Source organism: Abramis brama (assembly GCF_963993115.1).
Source record: "Abramis brama genome assembly, chromosome: 9".
Lineage (NCBI taxonomy): Eukaryota > Metazoa > Chordata > Actinopteri > Cypriniformes > Leuciscidae > Abramis > Abramis brama.
Window position 1 is genome coordinate 14,397,422 of NC_139971.1, and position 24,581 is coordinate 14,422,002.

The 24,581-nt window shown below is 35.7% G+C and overlaps 1 protein-coding gene and 1 long non-coding RNA gene across 10 annotated transcripts in view; one reads left to right on the forward strand and one right to left on the reverse strand.

Annotated features, from left to right (window-relative positions):
• Positions 1 to 24,581, forward strand: part of dusp22a (dual specificity phosphatase 22a) — a 164,058-nt gene that overhangs the window by 16,748 nt on the left and 122,729 nt on the right. For 7 of the 9 annotated variants that reach the window (XM_084123521.1, XM_084123523.1, XM_084123522.1 and 4 more), the window contains exon 2: positions 17,386 to 17,419. The exons of the other annotated variants lie outside the window; for them this stretch is intronic. In XM_084123521.1, coding sequence (XP_083979647.1) covers positions 17,386 to 17,419 — 34 coding nt within the window. The remainder of the gene's footprint in view (positions 1 to 17,385; positions 17,420 to 24,581) is intronic. 9 annotated transcript variants of the gene reach the window in all.
• Positions 1,495 to 7,450, reverse strand: LOC311089074. The gene is made up of 2 exons (XR_014607625.1): positions 7,281 to 7,450; positions 1,495 to 3,720 (listed from the first exon to the last, which is right to left on the reverse strand). It is a non-coding gene; the product is annotated as an uncharacterized lncRNA (long non-coding RNA).

Here is a 24,581-nt window from a genome sequence, read left to right on the forward strand (position 1 = left end):
CTAGACCCAATGTTTAGATCTGTTGTGGTATTTATGCAAATTAGCACCTACGTAATTAGATTATGCACCATTTGTCCATGTTAACAAACAATTTAAAAAAACTTGTAATACATTTTTTGTTTGTCTTGATGCAAGTAATCAACTCAGTAATTTTCACGGTGATATCTAAAGGTTACATTTTTTACCCTATTCACGTAAGAAAAAGAATGAATAGGCTTATGAATAGGCTATATTTGGGTCTTTTTCGAAACTTTCCCCTAATGGGATTCTTCGGGACTTTTTTTTCCTTACTCAGGACATATTGAGGATACAAAATCAGTTGAGTTAGCTTCTGTTGCAATTTGTTCAAGGTTGACCTCCATTTTGTCTTAAAATGACTGGACTATTAATATAAAATGCTAAATATAACATATTTCAACATCTTTTTTTGACTTAAAACCATTTTAAAACGTGACTGGAATATGATACAAATACTCAATGGTGTTTTAAAGTGAGCTTTAAGTAAAATTGTAGTATTAATCTTTTAAATTGTGTGATGTAGCATGACTCTACATGTTGCTATAATCCACCTGCTGCAGGAGCTATTCTATTCCATAATATAATTTTTTTTAAAGAATTCACATAAGGTCCCAATAATAGTTTTTTTTTCTTCTTCTTTTTTTTTTTCTAACAAGACAAGATAATAGGTGGATTATTCATGTATAGTGGGATGAAAGAGGTGTAAATGGCCAAGCCATATATGGAGTTGGTCCTCTTTGCAGTTATAACAGCTTCCACTATTCTGGGCAGGATTTCCACAAGATTTTGAAATGTTTCTGTGGGAATTTTGCCCATTCATCCAGTCGAGCATTTGTGAGGTCAGGCACTAATGTTGGATGAGAAGGCCTGGATTGCAATCTTCATTCCATTTAATCCCAAAGGTGTTCGATGGTGTTGAAGTCAGGGCTCTGTGTGGGCCAGTCAAGTTAGCGTGAGAGAGCGCAATTCCAAAAAAGCGCTGAAGAGAGTGGAAAGTTCAGCTTGTGATTTACTGATGACACGCAAATGAAAGAACACAGACGGATCATTTCTATAATAACCAACATAATCAACCAAGAGCAGCGCAAATTAGCGTCTGGTTTAAGACATGCTTTTTTTGGGCATTAAATAATGGCGCAAATACCAGTTAATCGACTAGCGCAAACCTTAGTAAATCCCCAGGTGAAAAAGACGTAGTATTAAATGTATTAAAAATATACTTGAAATACAAATTGTAAGGCCCGTTATATTGGTCCAATTGCCGGTTTGCCAATACACGGGGAAGGTATCACGTGTTACTGTCCTTTCCTCATGCGAAGTATTGGTTGGTTAAATTTACAATACATTTAGTTATGTATTCTCTCGTTTATTTCATCTGACTCCATAAATGAAAAGGTTTTAATGATATCTGTGGATCATTAATCATGAGTGAATGTTTGACTATTCCTTTTAACCATTGAAGGAACAATGTCAAGATCAGTTAGAACAATTTAATATTTCAGATATCAGAGATCAATTCCACAATCAATTCAAATATCTAGTACATGGTTATACATTGGTTACACCAAATAATCTTACCCAGTTTGCACCTGAGATAGAGAGAGAAAAAGGGAAAGAGAGAGAGAGAGAGAGAGAGAGAGAGACCACCTATCCCATTTCTGTCCAGCCAAGAAGAAGAGACCCGATAGAGCAAGCACACCTTCCTTTATACTGTTTGCCCAGGTGATATGGGGGATGGGGAAAACCACCCTCAAATGGCTTTACCAGTTTTCTTTAAACTTCTATAAACCTTATTACCTTTTATTTGATCTATCTGGATATGAGATATCTGTACCACTCACTTTGAGACATTTCAAATGACACCAAAAACATAAGTCATTGATAAACATTCACATTCAACCATGTTCTTGTGTGAGTTCTTTGTGGTTTCTGAGAGGAAGTCAGGCTGTATGGGGGAGGTCGAATGCTAATTAGCCAGCAAGGCCCTTTTGTCTCATAGACCAGGCCCCAACCAGTATTTTCAGTCTTACAGTTCCCTCCTTGATCCCGTGGGTCACATTCTGATGAACACTTACGGGGTCACAGTAAGACGTTTGTTATAATCCTTGAAGATGTAGCACAAAAATTGTCTTTGCAATGTTGGCATCTGTAGAAGTTCAGTGGGCTATGTTCACCTGCAGAACACCTGTTCTCATCAGGTGTATAGCTTGAGTCCAGCAGGGGGATGGATGCGTTCAGGTTCTCTTCCTGTAATCCTGTGACGTGAGCAAAGTTCATAGAGTCAATCTGGACCTTTTGTGACTTGTTCAGTTAACGTGTCATTCCTTCATGGAGAAACTTCCGCTTCCCTGGCACCTTCTCCACGATGATGATCTGACCCTTCTTGACCAATCCTGTCACCTCCAGCGGTACGGTGGTCTGGGCAGATCTCAGTGGATGAAGGGGTTCTCCTTCGATCCACACTGCTTTGTGTGAGACACCTGAAAAGCATCTTAAATGTCCGCTTCACGATTGAGCACATATGAACTTACAGTCGTAAGGAAATGCATAGGAACGCATAGTGCAATAAAGCAAAATCATGTCATGTTCAATGTAAAATACCATGTTCATGTCAGCAAATGTGAGTGGTACATTTGGTCTCATTAATTACCTGATTTTAATTACCACACCAATAGTACTTCTATAGAGGGTCAAGGAAGGGCAAAGGAAGATCCTACAAGCTCTTACCCTGTTTCTAGAAACATTTAAATAAATGACATTCTAACAAAACAACCAGTGCTGGGTTAAAACAACATTTCATAAAGAGTGTCAGCTAAATTTTGGTGTAACCAAACATAGAGATTCAATTGAATTGATGTCCAAAAACATTGTTGCAAGTAAATTGGACAATATACAAATATGCAGAAAACAAAATAAGTTTCAGAAATTAAATCAAAATAAGTTTCAGAAATGTTTTTCTGAATTACTCAAAGAAAATCAAAATAAGGTATTGAAATCAAAATAAGTTTAAATGCAAAGTTTAAATGCAAGTTTCGTGGATCAAAATAAGTTTCAGAACTGTTTTTCTGAATTACGCAAAGAAAATCAAAATAAGTTTCAGGGATTAAAATCAAAATAAGTTTAAATGCAGAAATCAAAATAAGTTAAAAAAATTCAGCAAGAGGTCGGTGTAAACCAAATAATCAAAGAAATGGTATAGGATCAATGGTTTTGTGTGTGTTTTTGTCTGTGAGACAGTGTGTGTGTGTGTGTGTGTGTGTGTGTGTGTGTGTGTGTGTGTGTGTGTGTGTGTGTGTGTGACAGAGAGTGTGTGTGTGTATTGATCTGGCTAAGTCACAGTCGATGACAGAGTTGAATTGTAAATTTTGTAATTGATTGAAGCGGTCACACTTCAGATTTATCCTTTTTAATTATGTTTCTGTTATTAGTAGGTATGTTGAGAAATCAGGGGCCCTCTGATTTTTCAACTCCCACCAACAATCATGGAGTTAACAATTGTGTTGCAAATTTAGTTCCAGTTCTAAACTGGGAGGCCATATTTATGCAGTAATGTAATAGTGTGACGTGTGAAAAGGCCTTTTGTAATGTCTTTTCACCCATCTCCCGAGGTTATGTTCTAACAATTCCGCTGTCCTGGATTTGATCCAGGTGGGGTCCGGCCCATCCTGGCGTCCGTCCTTCGAGGAATTTGCAGAAGTAAACCTGAGACATAAAACAGAGGAGAGCGAACCAAAGACAGATAATTCCAATATTTCAAAAGCATTAAATTCAGACGTGTGGAATTCTTTTACTTGTTCCATTATCATGTCAGTTGCAATTTTAATTCCAGATGTCACATGAAACCGAGTTTCATTGACCAAGTCTGAATTGTTGCTGTTGTCTCAGTGTGTTGTGACACCTGAAGCTGCTTTTCCAGTTCAGCCTTCAGTCTGCTGCATGTGCAATGCATTCACACATTTTAATTTGTGCAGATATTTTTGACCTGCAAAAAAATGTGGTACTTCTGTCTGCTGTTTAGCATTTCACACCCTCCTCGTAAATTTACTTCTCTGATTAGATTACATGTTAGTTGTTGCACAATTTGGTTTGCTATTACCTGTGCCACACAATTCTAGCCATGTTTTCTAATGGTGAAAAATAAAGGCATACCCCGCCCCTTTTTGGCACTGGGTAGCACACAAATGAAATTCTGTTTCAGAAATTCAATTTTAATGACGAAAGTCACACTTCTCCAATTATTGTCCTGCTCGGCGAGTGTAATATAATGTTTATTATAATTCAGGTTATAATATAATTATATTCTTTAACAATACAAGTCAAATTCTATTGTTTTCAGTCTCTGAAGAGTCTCTGGAACAACTTAACGCATGGTCAAATCTCTCTAGGTTTCAAATACGTTTTCTTCTCATTTAGTCTTTTTAAATGGCCATTATAACGTTTGATTCTTCTATTTACTCTTACTTTATATTTTTCCGTTTATAGACAAGGAAAACTATATCGCTTTGCAGTCCTTCCCAAGGATGCACGACACAAGTGGTCAGTCCCGAAGATCAGAAGCTGAGGCAGTTGGCTAAATATCTAGAGATTTTGCCGTACACGCGCAACAATCAAAGATATACAATAGCCCCCTTGGATGCCCTTCAGGAACTTAATTCAACCGTTTTCCAAAAACTATTAAATTAGAACAGAAGTAATCGGAAGCGTCCAAGCTAGGTTAATCAACCAGCGTGACACATGGCCTGAATACAACATCTACAACCTTTTACCTAAGTGTTCCAAATACACTCACAGCAAAGCAATAGAATACAACATCTATATCACCTTTGCCTAAGTGTTTCAAATACACTTACAGTAAAGTAATCCTGTGTTCAAAGAATAAACTTTAAATTAGCCTATGTGCATTTTGTAGCACAAACAACCAAATTGTGTTCTATGTGCACAATGTGTTAAGCACAATTTGAATTTTGAAAATGCAGACGGGTTCAATGAATTTAGATGTTAAACTATTAAGCCATTTGCTATTGGGCTGCTACCCGACTAGCAAATGACACTAATAGCTGAAGGCCTTGAGCGTCCAAAGTTGTTAGGTCAGTAAGAGTTTTAGAAGCATTTGAGCTTTGCTTACTTGCAGAGTGCTGGTTTGTGTCATTAGATTGTGATTGTCTGCGTTTTATGAAATACGGTGGAGGTCTGCCTCTGCCCAGTGACCAACACTTTTCCTCTGTATGGCCTGTTTTGTGACAGGAATTACAGAATCTGTTCAGTTTGCCACAGTGTGGCTTTTTGAATTCTCCTGCAGATGGAGGATCTTCATGACATTCTAACACAGCTACCTCACCATGCATTTGTTTCCGTGACTCAATTCTTGTTGCCCAGTTAACAATACCTTCGAATGTATTTTGTGCTGGAGAAGCACCACACATGAGTGATTGCTGTACACGCGGCCCTGCATTTGTAAGTAGGAATTCAAGGAGAATTACATTGTTGTGGTTAACACCTTCAATTCCAGAATACTCCTCAAAAAGTTCAAACATATTTTCTGCATATGTCTCAAACGATTCTTCAGTACTCTGTTTCCGATTGAGAATCAATTCCCATCCAACAGCACTACAACCACGCAGCTCGCGAAGGCATTGTTTTAGTCTATTCAAGATTTCGCTCTCAGGCTCATTTTGATGCATTGACTGCACAATGGTGCCTGTCATCAAAACCTGTGGTATCTTATAGATCAGAACATCTGGAATTGAGCTGATAACAATTTGCCAAATATCTTTTGGTTCGAGTTGAAATGCATGTTTTAGACTAACAATGCGTCTCCACCATGGTTCGAATGGCCCTTTCAAAGGGAATGGTCCGATCTCTGCTTTAAACAAGCTACATTCAGTTACTGTTAAAGGACGCCGAATGGTTGACTCTGTGCCGTTTGGGTGCTGTATCACCTTAATGGCTGAAACAGGCACTCTTTTCATAACTTTGTCACGTGCTTCATCTGTCTGAAAAGATACAAGATTATTAGAGCAGGCTGCCTCATCTAAGAAGTGTGCATTTTTAGCCCAATCGCTGTTAAGCTTGTTGGGAGACTTGCTTTTAGCATTTAGCTTATCCTTAAGATCTGCAATGGTGTCTTTGTGATTTTTACACTTTTTAGTCAGGGCTAACAGCTCAGCCAGTAATTTCTCTAGCTGTGTTTGAAGATCTTGAATCTTTTCCTCAGACTTTTGTGCCTCTGCATTTTTAGAATGCACTTCTTCACATTTAGAATCCATAAGCGAAGATAGAAATTTTGTTGACTCATTTAGCCGTTTATAACTTATGAAGTTTAAAGCCTCAATTATTTCACAATGTTTTGATTTCTTCTGTTTACTGCCCACTGTTCTCCACCAAGTGAAAATTTCATTCTCAATAGCATCCATGTTAAGACCTTTTCTACTGAGTTTGTACAGTGTAGGCTCAACCTTTTCAGCCCATAATGTAAACAGGACATGATCAGTACACATGATTTCACAGCAAATTAAATTGAATTACTTAATTTAATTCCATCGGTGTTAAAGTTTAAGCTTTTAAATGCAATATAGAGTTTGTCAAGATTAGTTTAGGTTTAGTATAGGATACTAATGTTTTCAATGTGGCTTTTGGGCCTACCAGTCAGCCAGTGAGACAAAACAAGGGTTAGCATGGCTTTAGCATTTAGCATTAGCCTTTGACGCAGCATGGCTTTAGCATTTAGCATAGCCTTGAGCGTTTTGAAAGCAACATGGACAATAGCATTTAGCATTAGCCTTGATATTTGAGTTTTTTTAGCCTGTAAATCATATCATCCTGTTTTCCCAAAATTTTCCCTTCATAAACAATGCATTGATCTGCCTTTTTATTTATAAAATCACGTGTTTTCCGATCGTTTACAAACTTAGATTTGTCTTTCTGTTGTTTGCTCATTGTCATCAAGTGTTGCTAGTGTTTAAACAAAGCCAACACAACAATGGCCAGAAAACATGCTTCTGATTTTAAAACTTTTTAGGCTTTACTTTTTCAGCTCTTCATCGAGTTATTAATTATTTGGGAGATGTTATTCTCACTTTAGGTTTCGTTTCTTGTTGCTTAGGCAAAACAAGGCGATCTTTAAAATCTAATACACAAGGTTTTTCAATCTTCATCTGGCTGCCGCATCACATTTCTAAACAAAGCAGGGCTTTAATTCCGACCAGTAAACAATGCAAACATTTCTTCAACACTTCTATAAAGGGCAGAAAAGGTTTACTTACCATACCGGCGGAAGAAAGAGAAGATGTTTCAAAACCTCATGCTGATTTTAGAATCCCAAATACTTGCTGGAAAGGACGTTTTCTCGTGAAACTGTTTTTATCTGTTTAGAGATCACGTCTCGGAGGTCACCACTTTGTAAGGCCCGTTATATTGGTCCAATTGCCGGTTTGCCAATACACGGGGAAGGTATCACGTGTTACTGTCCTTTCCTCATGCAAAGTATTGGTTGGTTAAATTTACAATACATTTAGTTATGTATTCTCTCGTTTATTTCATCTGACTCCATAAATGAAAAGGTTTTAATGATATCTGTGGATCATTAATCATGAGTGAATGTTTGACTATTCCTTTTAACCATTGAAGGAACAATGTCAAGATCAGTTAGAACAATTTAATATTTCAGATATCAGAGATCAATTCCACAATCAATTCAAATATCTAGTACATGGTTATACATTGGTTACACCAAATAATCTTACCCAGTTTGCACCTGAGATAGAGAGAGAAAAAGGGAAAGAGAGAGAGAGAGAGAGAGAGAGAGAGACCACCTATCCCATTTCTGTCCAGCCAAGAAGAAGAGACCCGATAGAGCAAGCACACCTTCCTTTATACTGTTTGCCCAGGTGATATGGGGGATGGGGAAAACCACCCTCAAATGGCTTTACCAGTTTTCTTTAAACTTCTATAAACCTTATTACCTTTTATTTGATCTATCTGGATATGAGATATCTGTACCACTCACTTTGAGACATTTCAAATGACACCAAAAACATAAGTCATTGATAAACATTCACATTCAACCATGTTCTTGTGTGAGTTCTTTGTGGTTTCTGAGAGGAAGTCAGGCTGTATGGGGGAGGTCGAATGCTAATTAGCCAGCAAGGCCCTTTTGTCTCATAGACCAGGCCCCAACCAGTATTTTCAGTCTTACAAAATAGTATGTTTATAATACATTTGTATTACCAACATGCTTATTTGAAGTGCATTATAAATACACTGAATTGCATTTTAATATATTTCTAAAAAGTATACTAGAAGTACATTGGTAATAAATATATGCTTTAATTATACTTTTAAGAAATATGCTAAACACAAGCATACTTTTAATATATTTCTAACAAATGCACTAAAGGTACATTGGTAATAAATATATGCTTTAATTATACTTTTAAGAAATATGCTAAACACAAGCATACTTTTAATATATTTCTAAAAAGTGCACAATAAGTACATTGGTAATAAATATATGCTTAGTTAAATTTTTAAGAAATATGCTAAACACAATCATACCATTTGTGTGAAGTTTTAGTGTATTTAAAGAAAACATACTTATGTTGCCCTTACTTAAAGTACATTTGTGTAACTTGTGTAAGAACATAGCAAAATGATTAAGCTTTTAGTGTGTTTAAAGTACTTTAAACACTTAGGCCTAGTGCAATATATTTGTAATATTTATGATTTTAATATTTTAGATTTTTGTATAATGTACCAACTTCTAATGTATTATAAACATTTGTCAACTATTATCAGAGAAGGGGGTGGCCGCGGTTATGTAGATATAAATAACTTTTTCTAATGTAATAAAAACATAACGGTTCATTAGGTAAGGTCGTTATACTCCACTGAAAACATAGTTATGGATCTTATATTGCATTTCTGTCAATAAATCCTCAGAATTATTACACATTGCACCTTTAAACTGGAGCGATCGTGTTTCTTTAGAGGACTTGGAGGAAACCACGCGATTCATATGGATTAGGTAATGTTTTTTGCGATTAACTTTTTCAAACGTGAACAGTTTTAGTGAATCGTTCATCAGAGGGATATAAGTTAAATCTCTCAGGTTTCATTAGCCTACGATATCTCAGTTTTTCTTTCGAAGATTAACGGAATTCTTAAATGTTTTGCAACTACTTAAGGTTGAGTGATCATTATTTTTTTTTAATCTAACGTTAATAGAAAACGTAACTGTTAGTGTTGTTTTTATTTTTTCCCCATCTTCAAGTTTGCATGACGTGTGACATTTGGAACCTCATTATGTTTCTAGGTAAGATTTTTATTACATTTACGTTTACTTTACCAGTCGTATTTTTGACTCGGTGTAACAGCACGTCTTTTTCAGTTCAGCTACATTCAATTTGACCAATCAGAGCCAAGCTTTTCAAGTCGAAGTCGAATCAGACTCGAAGAGATGAAGATACTGCTATCAGAAGTTACTGGTAAGGTTTAGTTGCTGTTTGCATAAATAAATAGCTCACTGTTTAGTTTTTTTCAACATTTTTTTCCCCAACATTTTTTCCTAGTTTTCTAGTCTAATTTGTGTTCATTCATGTAAAAATCTATTTATTTAATTGTTTTTTGGGACAGCTACAAGTCACTTGTCCTGGCTTACAATATTTTGCACTACTTCTAATTTCCTTAAATCTTTTTTAACAGAGGTGAAGAGATGTGTTTCTGTACATCACTTTTTTTGTTTTGCTCTCAAAGTCAAAGGGGGCTGACTAAAACATTAATGCTAAAAATAAAGATTAGCATTTGTTGTACATTATAATTATTATTCTTGTTGGCTGGGTATACTTTTTCAGTTAAACAGTTAAATTGCCCTTTTTTGCTGTGATACAGTGACATACCATGTAGACTTCACAGTTGTTCAAGAGATATTTTATTAACTCCTTTTCTGAATTACATTACCATTTTATATTGAATGTCTACTGTTAAAATATATGAACTAAGCATTACATGCCATGTTAAAGGTTGTATCAGCGATTTCAGGCCCAAACATAAATGATCACATTCATCTAATCTTTCCTAACGATCCGCTAGCTGCCCGCCCCATAAGCATGCCGTCAAAAAACGCGACTCTGTAGGCAGCCTAGGCTCTGAAATCTGCACACAAAAACAGTTGGTATCACCACCATCACTCAAAACCAAAATAAATAGTGTTCCGGTTCCAACCAATCACCGACAGGGGTGGGTGTTGTGAGGTTTTGCGCTCGTGCACGGCTGCCTATGACGGCTGCACGCGAAAACCTCACAACACCCACCCCTGTCGGTGATTGGTTGGAACACTATTTACTTTGGTTTTGAGTGTTGGTGATACCAACTGTTTTTGTGTGCAGATTTCAGAGCCTAGGCTGCCTACAGAGACGCGTTTTTTTGACGGCATGCTTATGGGACGTCTTTTTCACCTTGTATGTACAACATAGGGAAATGTCAAAATATCATACTGTGTTGTAATAAAAAACGTCTAGGTTACGACCTCTGTTCCCTGAGAACAGGGAATGAGACATGAGACTGCATCGATGACGCTATGGGGAACACCCTCCATGTGAACTGGTGTTTGAAAAGCTGTACAATCACGGCAATAGAATTTAACTGGCGACAGCCTATGACACTACTAGTGCGACTCAGAAGTATTAAAGAGGCGCCTAGAGAACATTGTTCCCCAATAGCATCATCGAAGCAGTGTCTCATTCCCTGTTCTCAGGGAACAGAGGTCGTAACCTAGATGTTTTTTATTACAACACAGTATGATGTTTTGACATTTCCCTATGTTGTACATACAAGGTGAAAAAGACGTACTGTTAAATGTATTATAAATGCATTAAAGTACATTTGTTTTGTACTAAAAACATCTTAAGTACATATTTAATACATTTAATAGTAAGTCTTTTTCACCTGGTAAAAATGGAATTCTTTAACATGGCATGTAATGCTTAGTTCATATATTTTAACAGTAGACATTCAATATAAAATGTTAAAATGATAAAATGATCATAAAATGATTAGATTTAAATTGATGTTATTTACTGGCAACAGTTTGTTCAAAGTTAAATGAACATTAAACATTAACAAGTCTTTGTCTTTACAGAATAAAACTATAAAATAACAACCTAATGCAAAGCATTCTGGGAAGCAGAAATCTTCATCAACCTTTTTCTGTTTTTTTTTCCTTCAGATTTTGGTTCCCAGAATGCTTTGCATGAGGCTTTTATATTTTAGTTTTATCCTCTAAAGATAAAGACTTGTTAATGTTTAGTGTTCATTTAACTTTGAACAAACTGTTGCCAGTAAATAACATCAATTTAAATCTACAGTAAGTTATTGGCAAGCAGCTGCCAGTAATACTGTAATTTCTACAGATTTTGTTTACAGTGTAGTGCAAAATATTATAAGCCAGGACAAGACTTGCAGCTGTCCCAAAAAACAATTAAATAAACAGATTTTTACATGAATGAACACAAATTAGACTAGGAAACTAGGAAAAAATGTTGGAAAAAAAATGTTGAAAAAAACTAAACAGTGAGCTATTTATTTATGCAAACAGCAGCTAAACCTTACCAGTAACTTCTGATAGCAGTATCTTCATCTCTTCGAGTCTGATTCGACTTCGACTTGAAAAGCTTGGCTCTGATTGGTCAAATTGAATGTAGCTGAACTGAAAAAGACGTGCTGTTACACCAAGTCAAAAATACGACTGGTAAAGTAAACGTAAATGTAATACAAATCTTACCTAGAAACATAATGAGGTTCCAAATGTCACACGTCATGCAAACTTGAAGATGGGGAAAAAATAAAAACAACACTAACAGTTACGTTTTCTATTAACGTTAGATAAAAAAATAAAAAAAAATTCTAAATGCTGTCATGATCACTCAACCTTAAGTAGTTGCAAAACATTTAAGAATTCCGTTAATCTTCGAAAGAAAAACTGAGATATCGTAGGCTAATGAAACCTGAGAGATTTAACTTATATCCCTCTGATGAACGATTCACCAAAACTGTTCACGTTTGAAAAAGTTAATCGCAAAAAACATTACCTAATCCATATGAATCGCGTGGTTTCCTCCAAGTCCTCTAAAGAAACACGATCGCTCCAGTTTAAATTCTTCTTCTTTGTTTGGTGTTTTATGGCGGTTGGCAAACCCCAGTTTAAATTTAGATTTCTAATCTAAATTATTAGAAATCTAATCACATTCAAGGAATGCACAGCAAGCTCTGAGTGAGGTGTGAGCTCATTATTATCACAAGAACCAATCACAGCCATTCAACGGCTCTGGAACCAATCAGGATTAGTCACGTGTGTTATTCGTATTTTTCGAATTTAAACAACTACAACATATTTTTGGACAACATTTAAACGTCTTTGGAAAATGTATCTATGATGCATTTAAAATAATATGATGTTGATATCCTTGTGGAAATTTCAGTAGTAAAAACATATCATGTAATGGACAACAGCCTAGCCCTTTACAAGTATACACGGGTTTCTTGTATACAAACAATACCGCGCGCATCCAGGAGGCAAAAAAACGCTATCTGTTATGCCGAGTTCTGTAAAAGAACATTGTAATTAACGTAGATTTTGCATTGTTTGTAATTTCTTGTTGACTCAATAATAAACTGCAATTTCAGAGTTGGATCTGTTTGTTTGTGTTTCATATTAATGTAACATTATGTAAAACGTCCAACTATTTACGAATCAAAATCCGGACATGTGATGCATGTATGAATTATCATGTTAGACTATAGTAATGTAGTAATGTAATAGCCAATGTTAGCAGTACAGCATCTATAGAGCCCGAATTTGCTTTTATATAAGTTAACCTTGTTTACGTTACTTTACGACCTGCAACATTTCATGACTGCACACATAACGTTACTTTACTGTAAATCAAAGATTTGACGATGGATTATGTGGGAAGCCTTAGTACCTCCGACCGTGGCGATTAGGCTATATTAAAAAACTTACTCTCAGCAATGGTGAGATCTTGCCGGATCCCTACGCAATACATGACGATCTTTGGATTGTGGATGACAAGAAGTGGCCAGCAATTGTATGGCCTGATATATATAATTATCTTATTCAGACACCAAGTGTGTATACAAGAGAAATGATTAGAGCATACAAATCCCTTGATGCATACAACTACGTGCTATGTGGTCATGTGCAGCTCGTCAAATACTTTGATGCTGCACCGGATTTTTGCGTGTTGAGGATGTGCTCCCTAGTCAAAGGCAAGGCATTAAAGCCAAGCCTTATGATTTTAAGGCATTTTTTTGACAAAACCATGCTTCCCCCTAGGAATGTTGAACATCAGGCACCCAGCACTGGCTCGGTTGGTACAATTGACCACGCAACAACTCCTTGGCATTTTGACTTAGCGACAACACCACCACTATGCTACTAGCCTAAACCCTTTACTCCGGTACGAAGACCGCGGGTCTTTTGCCTCTTGGTTCGTGCGCAAGCAGTGATGACGTCGCCGAGAAATCCATGTATAGCCTACAAACAAGTAAAAGTGAACAACATTAATTTTAAGTGCTTATTGCAATGCTTAATAATAGTTGACAAATGTTTATAATACATTAGAAGTTGGTACAAAAATCTAAAATCATAAATATTACAAATATATTGCACTAGGCCTAGTGTTTAAAGTACTTTAAACACACTAAAAGCTTAATCATTTTGCTATGTTCTTACACAAGTTACACAAATGTACTTTAAGTAAGAGCAACATAAGTATGTTTTCTTTAAATACACTAAAACTTCACACAAATGGTATGATTGTGTTTAGCATATTTCTTAAAAATTTAACTAAGCATATATTTATTACCAATGTACTTATTGTGCACTTTTTAGAAATATATTAAAAGTATGCTTGTGTTTAGCATATTTCTTAAAAGTATAATTAAGCATATATTTATTACCAATGTACTTATATTACATTTGTTAGAAATATATAACAATTATGCTTGTGTTTAGCATATTTCTTAAAAGTATAATTAAGCATATATTTATTACCAATGTACTTCTAGTGCATTTGTTAGAAATATATTAAAATTATGCTTGTGTTTAGCATATTTATTTCAAGTATAATTAAGCATATATTTATTACCAATGTACTTCTAGTATACTTTTTAGAAATATATTAAAATGCAATTCAATGTATTTTTAATGCACTTCAAATAAGCATGTTGGTAATACAAATGTATTATAAACATACTACTTGTATTTCAAGTATATTTTTAATACATTTAATACTACGTCTTTTTCACCTGGGTCACTCCATTTGACAATTGGCATTGTTCTTGGTGACAATCTCATAACACACGCTTTCTTGTTCACGTACAATTGGTTGTGGAATATCTAGGGATGAAATTTCACGAACTGACTTATTGCAAAGGTGGAATCTTATCACAGTACCATGCTTGAATTCACTGAGCTCTTCAGAATGACCCATTCTAGATGCAGATCGCATCTAGGTGCTGGACTTTATAAACCCATGGCAATGAATCTGATAGAAACACCTCAATTCAATAATTAAGAAGAGTGTCCCAATACTTTTTTTCCTTATAGTGGACCCAGCAGCCGTATCACCCTGTAGCTCAAGACTGTTTGCCAACTAAAGCTAAGCAGGGTTGAGCTTGGAGGTGTTTAGTGAGGCCAGCAGTGGGTGTTTACCAGCAATGGCTGCTAAACAAAACCATAAATCAAGTAATCCTAATTTAAATAAAGTGCAAAAACGTTTACAGAAAGTTACATTAAATGTTTTACAGGAAAACTCTTATTCTACAGGTATTTCCTGAATTATTACGCTCAAACACCTTCACTGTAAAAAAATCATTAAAAAAAAGTCAAATGTCTGCCAAACAAAAAACGTAAAATTAAAGTAAAATATCCTAATTTGAATAAAACGACAAAAATTTTACAGAAATTTGGATTAAACATTTTACAGAAAAACACTGTTATTTTACAGGTATTTCCTGAATTATTATGATCAAAAACCTTCATTGTAAAATGTAAATTTCTTGCAGTCAACCATTAGCTAGCAAAACACAAATGCATGAGTTAATGCAACTATAGACATCACTGCACTAGTGACTACACAGTTACTTTCTTTAAATAAAGCAACATGCAGCTGCAGCATAACATCAATGTTTTTTAATCAATGGACCATTCTCGACTAAAGCACAGGCTCTACTCTTGAGCACAATGGTGATCCACAAAATCAGACAATACAGAAACCCTACAGAACTTTAAACACTAACAGATCTCTCAAGATCTCAGCATCTACACTTATTACAATCCATTTTATTTCTTTCAAACAAAAATCTTTTTGAGAATTAACAGGTTTAGATGTTTTCTTTGACCCTTAAATAATTTAATCAGAGTTTTGACTCTGGATGAGATCAGTGAATCAAGCCATCACATGATGACTATATCATCACCAATAAGTAACCAGCATCTAGCTTTTTTTGCAATAACAAATGAGAAACACAGTTAAGGCAGCCAGAGAAAAATTTAATGTTAAAAAGTCATGGGGCAAGAGCCCAGATAAAGCAAACACTGATCAAACTTTACTATTTTCAATAAAACATTAACATCTAAACCTTGAGAGATCTGTTTGTGTTTAATGTTCTGTTGCTGCCAGTCATTTAATGTCTTTTTTATTTTATTTTAGGTGAAGGTGTTTGCTCGTAATAATTCAGGAAATACCTGTAAAATAACAGGTTTTCTGTAAAATTTGTGTTGAAAATTTCTGTAAAAGGTTTTGCACTTTTTAAAATTAGGATATTTTACTTTAATCTTACAGGTTTGGTTTGGCACCTGTTTTTTTTTTGTGTGTGTTTTTTTTTTTTTTTTTTTTTTTTTTTTTACTTTGCAGTGTGAACAATAGTGCCAACTGTCCCATTGCACCATCTGGTGGTGATTTCACGAATTATCATCAACATTATTCTCTTAATTTGACCTACATTTGTATGTAATTCAAGAAAACAGAAAAAAAATACTGTATAAATAATATAATTACTGTAATTTGCCATTAATGACATAATACTTAAAATAACAGCAGTGTTGTTAATTTTACAAATTACAAATTTTACAAATTTGTGTATAATTAAAAATAAAAGAAAATGACTGTAAACAATAAGAGCTATTTTCTGTAAAACTTTGATTTTTTTTTTACAGTGTCTGGTGTGTGGTGAGCATACTGGCGCCATTGCATTGTGCATGTAGTATATGCTAGCATGACAAAACTAAGATTGTTTGCTAGTTGCCATATCAATATAGAGAAAAAATTGCTCTAAAATTCAGAAATCTTAGAAAGATACCATGAACATTTTTTTTAACCATAGCAAAAGTAAATTTCCTACTTAAGTAATTTTTTCATGTCTGTTTTTTGTGTTTATTTAAAATTAGACAAATCTAATATTATTTTAATCTTATATATTTAACAGTTGAGATAGTTTCTTAATGCTTCGCTAACTAGCAGAAGACACTAACCAGGTTTAAATCCCAGTTATGCAGATGGGGAACATTCTAAAACTGTGTTAAAACGTGCCCCGCTATTAGAACTATGTTGTTCCATTCAGTTACCGATGCAATTGGCATAATTAACTTTTATGAATTTCTATTGATTAACCATGATAAACAGGTGAATAAAGACTGAGAGGAAGAACCTGAATATTCAGAAATTATTACTACAGCATTGTGTTCAATGTTGTGTTGTGTTGTGTTCAGCTCTGTTTTTCTGAATGTCTGAATGTGTTTCTTCTTTTATTTGCCTTGTATTGACCTATGCAACTGTATAACTTGCAGTGTTCATTGTCATACTCCAAAAATATTTTATTTACAATTTCTAAAAATAAAGGTTCTATTATTTTATATGAAAAGATTTGAAAGAAGTATACTGTGTTAATGAAACAAGACAACATATTTGTACCAGACATGTGCAAAATTAATTTGGAAAAAAAGAAAAACTCTGAACCCTGCAGTAGATTTACACAAACTGAGAAGGTCAAAAAGCATTAGGCTGTGCCCTGCTCTCCCCTTCACTCACATGTAATCAAAGGAAAATATGTCATACAAATATATTACTTTTTTCCTGACATTTAAAAATGTTTTAAACTGAAACCATTTTTATTGAAAATTATATATTTTTCAAAACCATAAGAATATATAATAGATTTTTTTTAAAGAGTTTTCCTTTTCTTTATTGTGGCATCTATTTTATGTCATTGACTGTAAATCCAAAGGTTCAGTATTTCTTCTTATTATATGTGTTGTAAATTCTAAATAAATATTGTTTATTTTGTGCATAGGTTGTTGATGGTCTCTATCTAGGAAATATAAGAGGTAAGCAGAATTTTTAACAATTTTTTAATTGTGTGTTGTCATGAAGCCAAAAAATTTATTTTATCATAATCTATACAGTATGTCTATGTACACTTGTAAACATTCCATACCAACTCTAATACCCATTAATTAACTGAGTTAATGAACTTCTCTAAGTTAAATTTTAATGTTGCTGTCTGCCATGGCATCAAGGATCAGCCAAATTTCCATGTGCATCATCAAAAGCGGTTGTTAAGATAAGCCTGTTGTACCCTGTATTTATGATCAATATATTAAATTGTTTAAAGGTGCACTATGTAATCTTTTTTGTTAAAAAATTAACAAAATTTAAATAATCAATATACCATCAATCCTTCTTCCAAAACACGTTTCGCGCAAAATTGCGTATATGCCACTCGCCCGTGTGTGTCTCGTCATATCTGTAAATAGAGAAAAATTGCTCAGACTACTTTGATGCATCCAAAGTGGCATAGCATAGGTTAGTTGACGCAACAAGCTAGAAAGATTGACATGGAGTAGCTAAATCTTGAACCTCTAGGGAATCACCTGTTTAAAAAAAAAAAAAACACAGAACAGAGGAATCAAGTCAAGTCACCTTCATTTATATAGCGCTTTTTCAATATGGATTGTTTCAAAGCAGCTTTACAGTGATAATAGGAAATTACTGTAACAGATTGTTTAGGCTTTACAACAGCTCTAGGATAAAGTTATTGTCCAGCTAAAGTTAGTTTTGATTGATTGATTCACTTCCGCTGCGAAGATCATTAGTTATTAATTTAGGGGCCGCTAACACAGCCTCATTCTAACAGGAAAACCCTAACGCGCTCCGGCCGCCCATCCACACAACAACAGTGCCTGGTGTCTCGAGAACGCATCTCTGAAATAGGTTCGAAGGTGCAAACTATTATCCGTTATCTCTGCGCAAAAACGCAGATGTCGCACACATGTGCATTACGTGTTCAGTCCAAAGGTATGTGCGTTTGAATATATATGTGTGCAGGCGTGTAGTCCTTCTTTACAAATAAACCCTCAATAAACTACTTGTCTGGCCTTAAAAACTGATAATACTGAATTTTTTTGTCGTGCCTGCGTAGCCACGCGAACCGGAAGTATCCCGACAACATTTTATCTGTACTGAGGTGAAGGGAAGGAGCCTTCACAGGGGAGGGACTGGTTGACACTTCAGCACTGTGTTGTCATCGTGTCCAGGAGCAGGTCCTTCATCAGATCTGGATACGGCCTGGATCCGGCGGACTGCAGTAAACCTCGGATAAACAGAGAGACTAATATTAGCATAGACGCCATCCTTCTTATGATGTAACAAGTACATCAGGATTTATGGGGAGTGTTCCCGGTTCAGGCTGACCTAATCTATGCAGCCTAACATTGAATTATAGAAGTCTATAATGTGTTATGTGTATGCTAGGCCAAAGAGATGTGTTTTTAGTCTAGATTTGAGCTGACAGAGTGTGTCTGCTTCCCGGACAATGTTAGGAAGATTGTTCCAAAGTTTTGGTGCTAAATAGGAAAAGGATCTACCGCCAGCAGTCGATTTTGATATTCTAGGTATTATCAACTAGCCGGAGTTTTGAGATCGCAATAGACGTGACGGACTATAATGCATTAAGAGCTCACTCAAGTACTGGGGAGCTAAACCATTTAGTGCTTTGTAAGTAATCAGCAATGTTTAAAAATGTATACGTTGTTTAATAGGGAGCCAATGCAGTGTTGACAGAACAGGGCTAATATGGTCATACTTCCTGGTTCTGGTCAGTGCTTGAAGTGGGGTAAAAAAGGTGCCGGTACTCTCTTGCATTGGCAAGTAATCACGACATTTGAGATTTCTACAGTGAAAAACAAAACTTGGAGATATTGCTGGTACAACAACAATTTATTGATATTTATTAACAACATAAATGTATTTAAACAAGTCCTGTATGTGTGTGTGTGCGCGCGCGTGTGTGCGTGTGTGTGTGTGAAAACGGAACTACTCCAAGTCTGCAAGTCCAAAAATACATTTATGGTGAGATTACTACATTTTATTTAATTAAATGCATTTATAGTGAGATTATTATATTTTCATGTCATATTCTGTGTTAATTTTGACCACGAACCATGCGCTGTCACTTTAATTCAGCGCGTGCAGCACAGCGAAAATAGACTTGGTGCAGAAATGATCGTTGCACTGCTGTATACGCACCGTTCCTGGAACGCATTGCCGGACCGCATGCGCGTGCAGTGTGAAAGCTCTAACCTGTTAATATGGGTGCGGAAAAAAATAAGCACCGCATACGCATTGCAAACGGAGTATATATGTGAAATGGGCGTGACAGACGCTTTTTTGTCAGTGGTAGAGTACCGGCTACATGCGTGAAGTAGCGGTACGCAAGAAAAAGTGCAGGTACGCTTTGGAGTAAAATGCAGAAGTGCCGGTACTGCGTACCGGTGAGTACCGCCCCACTTCGAGCACTGGTTCTGGTAATAACTCTAGCTGCTGCATTTTGGACCAGCTGTAGTTTGTTTATTAAGTGTGCAGGGCAACCACCCATAATAGCATTACAATAATTTGATGTCATGAACACATGAACTAATTGTTCTGCATTTTTCATTGAGAGCATATGAGGTAATTTAGATATATTTTTAAGATGAAAAAATTCGGTTTTACAGATACTAGACACGTGACTTTCAAATGAAAGATTGGTATCAAAGAGCACACCCAGGTTCCTAACAGACAATGAGGAATTGACAGAGCAGCTATCAAGTGTTAGACAGTATTCTAGGTTATTATGTGAGGAAGTTTTTTGTCCAATAATTAGAATCTCTGTTTTTTTTTCAGAATTAAGTAGTAGGAAATTGCTAGCAATCCAGTTTTTTATATCAGCTGTGCATTCCGTTAATTTTGTGAATTGGTAAGTTTCGTCAAGGTGTGAAGAAATATAGAGCTGCGTATCATCAGCATAACAGTGAAAACTAATGCCATGCTTCCTAATGATATCTCCCAAGGGTAGCATGTACAGAGTGAACAGCAGCGGTCCTAGTACTGAACCTTGTGGTACGCCATACTGAACTTTTGATCGATAAGACATCTCTTCATTTACTGCTACAAACTGATAACGGTCAGATAAGTATGATTTAAACCATGCTAATGCAATTCCACTAATGCCAACATAATTTTCGAGTCTATTTAAAAGAATGTTGTGGTCGATAGTGTCAAATGCAGCACTAAGATCGAGTAACAATAGAGAGATACAACCACATTCGGATGATAAGAGCAAATCATTTGTGACTCTAATGAGAGCTGTCTCAGTACTATGGTACGGTCTAAATCCTGATTAAAAATCCTCGCAGATATAATTTCTTTCTAAAAAGGAACATAGTTGTGAAGATACTGCCTTTTCTAGTATCTTTGACAGGAAAGGTAGATTAGAGATCGGCCTGTAATTGACTAATTCTGTTGGATCAAGTTGCGTTTTTTTAACAAGCGGTTTAATCATAGCCAGCTTAAAAGTTTTTGGTATGTATGCTAATGACAAAGATGAATTAATGGTATTAAGAAGAGGATCTATGACCTGGAAGCATCTCTTTCAATAGCTTAGTCGGTATAGGGTCTAACATACATGTTGTCTGTTTAGATGATTTAACGAGTTTAGAAAATTCTTCCTCTCCTATAGCAATGAATGAACTGAATTTTTCCTTAGGGAGACTACAATGCACTGCCAGATGCAATACTGTAGTAGACGGTTGCATAGTTATAATTTTCTCCCTGATATTATCAATCTTATAAGTGAAGAAGTTCATAAAGTCATTACTGCTGTGCTGCTTGGAAACTTCTGGGCTTGAAGCTTTATTTTTCTTTAGTTTAGCTACTGTTTCAAATTAATACCTAGGGTTTTGTTTATTTTCTTCTAATAGGGTTGAAAAATAAGCAGATCTAGCAGCTTTTAAGGCCTCTCTGTATGCAATCGTGCTCTCTTTCCATGAAATGTAAAATACCTCTAGTTTTGTTTTCTTCCAGTTGCGCTCCATTTTTCTGGCAGCTCTCTTAAGGGCCTGAGTGTGCTCGTTGTATTATGGCGTTGGACTATTTTCTTTAATCTTTTTTGAGTGCAAAGGAGCAACTGTGTCTAAAGTGCTGGAAAAGAGAGAGTTAAAAGTTTCTGTCGCGATATCGAGTTCTTCTAAGCTATCTGGGATGCTGAGATGATGAAACTGATCAGGAAGATTATTAACCCTTGTGTGGTGTTCATATTTTTGTTACTCAGCCAGTGTTCGTGGGTCTGGTGGACCCGCTGCATTTTGGGGTTTTTAATTCAACACAATCAAAAATGTTTTGTTAAAATACTCAACAGATGTTTACTTCATCCCAATTACAAGCAATATAAACAGCATATATGGTTAATATTTTCTCTTTACCTTTGTTAGATCACATTTAAGAATTGCAACCTTGTGCGGGAATGGCAGGAGTAGAAACACAAAACTCACTCTTGCACTCTTTCACACTTACACACAATCTCTCTCTCACACGCACGCACACACACACACTCATGCACACACATACACACACCCACAACACACACACACACACACACACACACCCGCACACACATACACATGCACATGCACACACACACACACACACACACACACACACACACACACACACACACACACACACACACACACACACACACACACACACACACACACACACACACACACTCACTTGGATATGTGGTGTACAGTCACTCTCCATAGGCATAATGGTTTTTCTAATGTACAAACTGTATAATTTATCCCCCTACACTAACCCTACCCCTAAACCTACCAATCACAGAAAACTTTTGGCATTTTTTGAATTTCAAAAAACACCATTTAGTAACCTCATTTTAGTATGAGGACACAGATGTCGTCATAAACCATGTTTACGTTGTAATACCCATGTCATTATACACATTTGTGTCCTCATAAACCATATACAAGAACATACACACACTAACAGCAGGCCCTGACAGGAGGAGGACAGAGTAAAGGTACACAGGACCTACAATTTCCACACTTTTATTAGCCCCGGGTCCAGTGGACCCGAACATCCTGTGTGTAATATAAATGTGTAGGGGGGGTGTACAGTGTGTTTTCATTGAAAATGTGTTCTGATATATATTCCTCACAGAAAATGAGCCAAGGCCAATGAGTCTCAGTTTGAAAAAATAATTAATTGTATCATTTTTCTTTTGATAAAAAATGAAAACGGGTCCAACAGACCCGAACACCATACAAGGGTTAATAAAGCAATCTTTAGTGGCAGAAGTGATAGGTCTAACATATTTGTAACACGGAGTCGGCTTTGCAGCCTTGGCTAAATGAAGTTTACACAAGACTAGATAATGATCTGAGATGTCATTGCTCTGCTGCAGAATTTCAACGGCATCAACATTGATTCCATGTGATAATTTTAGATCTAGAGTATGATTACGACAATGAGTAGGTCCTGACACGTGTTGTCTAACTCCAATAGAGTTAAGAATGTCTTTAAATGCCAATCCCAATGCATATTTTTCATTATCTACATGTATATTAAAATCACCAACAATTAGGACTTTATCTGCAGCCAGTACTAACTCTGATAGAAAGTCAGCACATTATTTGATAAAGTCTGTATGGTGCCCTGGTGGCCTGTATACAGTAGCCAGCACAAATCTCAAATGCGATTTATCATTTACACTATATATTGTTATATTAAGCACCAAAACTTCACAATAATTATATTTGAAACTACACTTAGTAATTCTGAAAATATTACTATAAATTACAGCAACACCTCCCCCTTTGCCTTTCAGACAAGGTTCATGTTTATAACCGTAATCTTGGGGGGTGGATTCATTTAAAGTCATGTAATCGTTTGCTTTTAGCCAGGTTTCTGTCAAACACAGCACATCTAGGTTATAGTCTATAATCATATCATTAACAATAAGTGCTTTAGAAGTAAGGGATCGAATATTCAGCAAATTAAGCTTCATCATTTGTATTATACAGTATCTGTTTTTTATTTGTTGAACATCAATTAAATTTTTACCCTTAAATGGGTTTGGAAGTTTTTTGTATTTCCTAATTCGGGGAACAGTCACAGTCTCTATATGATGATATCTAGGTGAAAGAGGCTCTATATGATGGGATTTATCTGACCTCGGTGACGTGAGACAGCTAGCAGACGGTCGGTTTAGCCAGTCTGTCTGCTTCCTTATTAGGAGCTTCACAAAGCTCATAATAAAACGAGAATCAAGATTGGCCTGGATTTTTAGAGATGGTGAGAACTGAGGGATTTGAACTATAGTAAAATAAATGCAGAGATGGCATTTTTATTACTCAACAGGTAAGGTATTTTATTGAACAGATAAATTGCCATATGCAGCTCTATAACAGAGTTCATTGTAAAGCATTATCTATTGTGAAGGGTCATTTCATTATGGTTGTTGTAGTTGCGTGCTGGAATTTATTTTCAAGGAAGTACCATGTCTATTAGTTGGTAAAGCTACAGTAACGTCTTCAGCTAGTCAGCTTAAGATCCTTTCCATCTAAACTGGTTATATCTCTTAAGCCTAGTAGTGAATGTTTAATGAGCAGTAAGACAACCATATCAAAGACAATAGATATAGTTCATGTCAGATTTTGTTGATGATTTGAAATATGTTATTTAACTGTGAGTTCGGCAAGTAGACAATGTTCTTCCCCAAAATGCACTTATGTTTTAACCACTAGAGGGCCAAAAGTTACATGGTGTACCTTTAAGATCATCCTAAAATCATCCATAGAGATTAAAAAGAGCAGGTGACAAAATACCCCCTTGTCTGACTCCATTGCCAACGCCAAATAAAGCTGAGACACTATTGCTCCATTTCACTTGCATAGTCTGGTGAGCATACGAGTAAGCCAAAATTCTCACAATATACTTGGGCACCCCTCTTTGCCTTAATTTGTTAAACAATTTACCATGATTTATACGGTCAAATGTTTTAGAAGCATCAATAAAACAAATAAGAACTGATGAGTTTTTATCTCTATATTTGTTCACAATTTCCTTTAGAGCATAAGTCAGTGCCATGTTTAGCTTTAAACCCAAACTGGTTATCTGTGGTGTTAACAGAATTATTTCTAGTACCTTTGA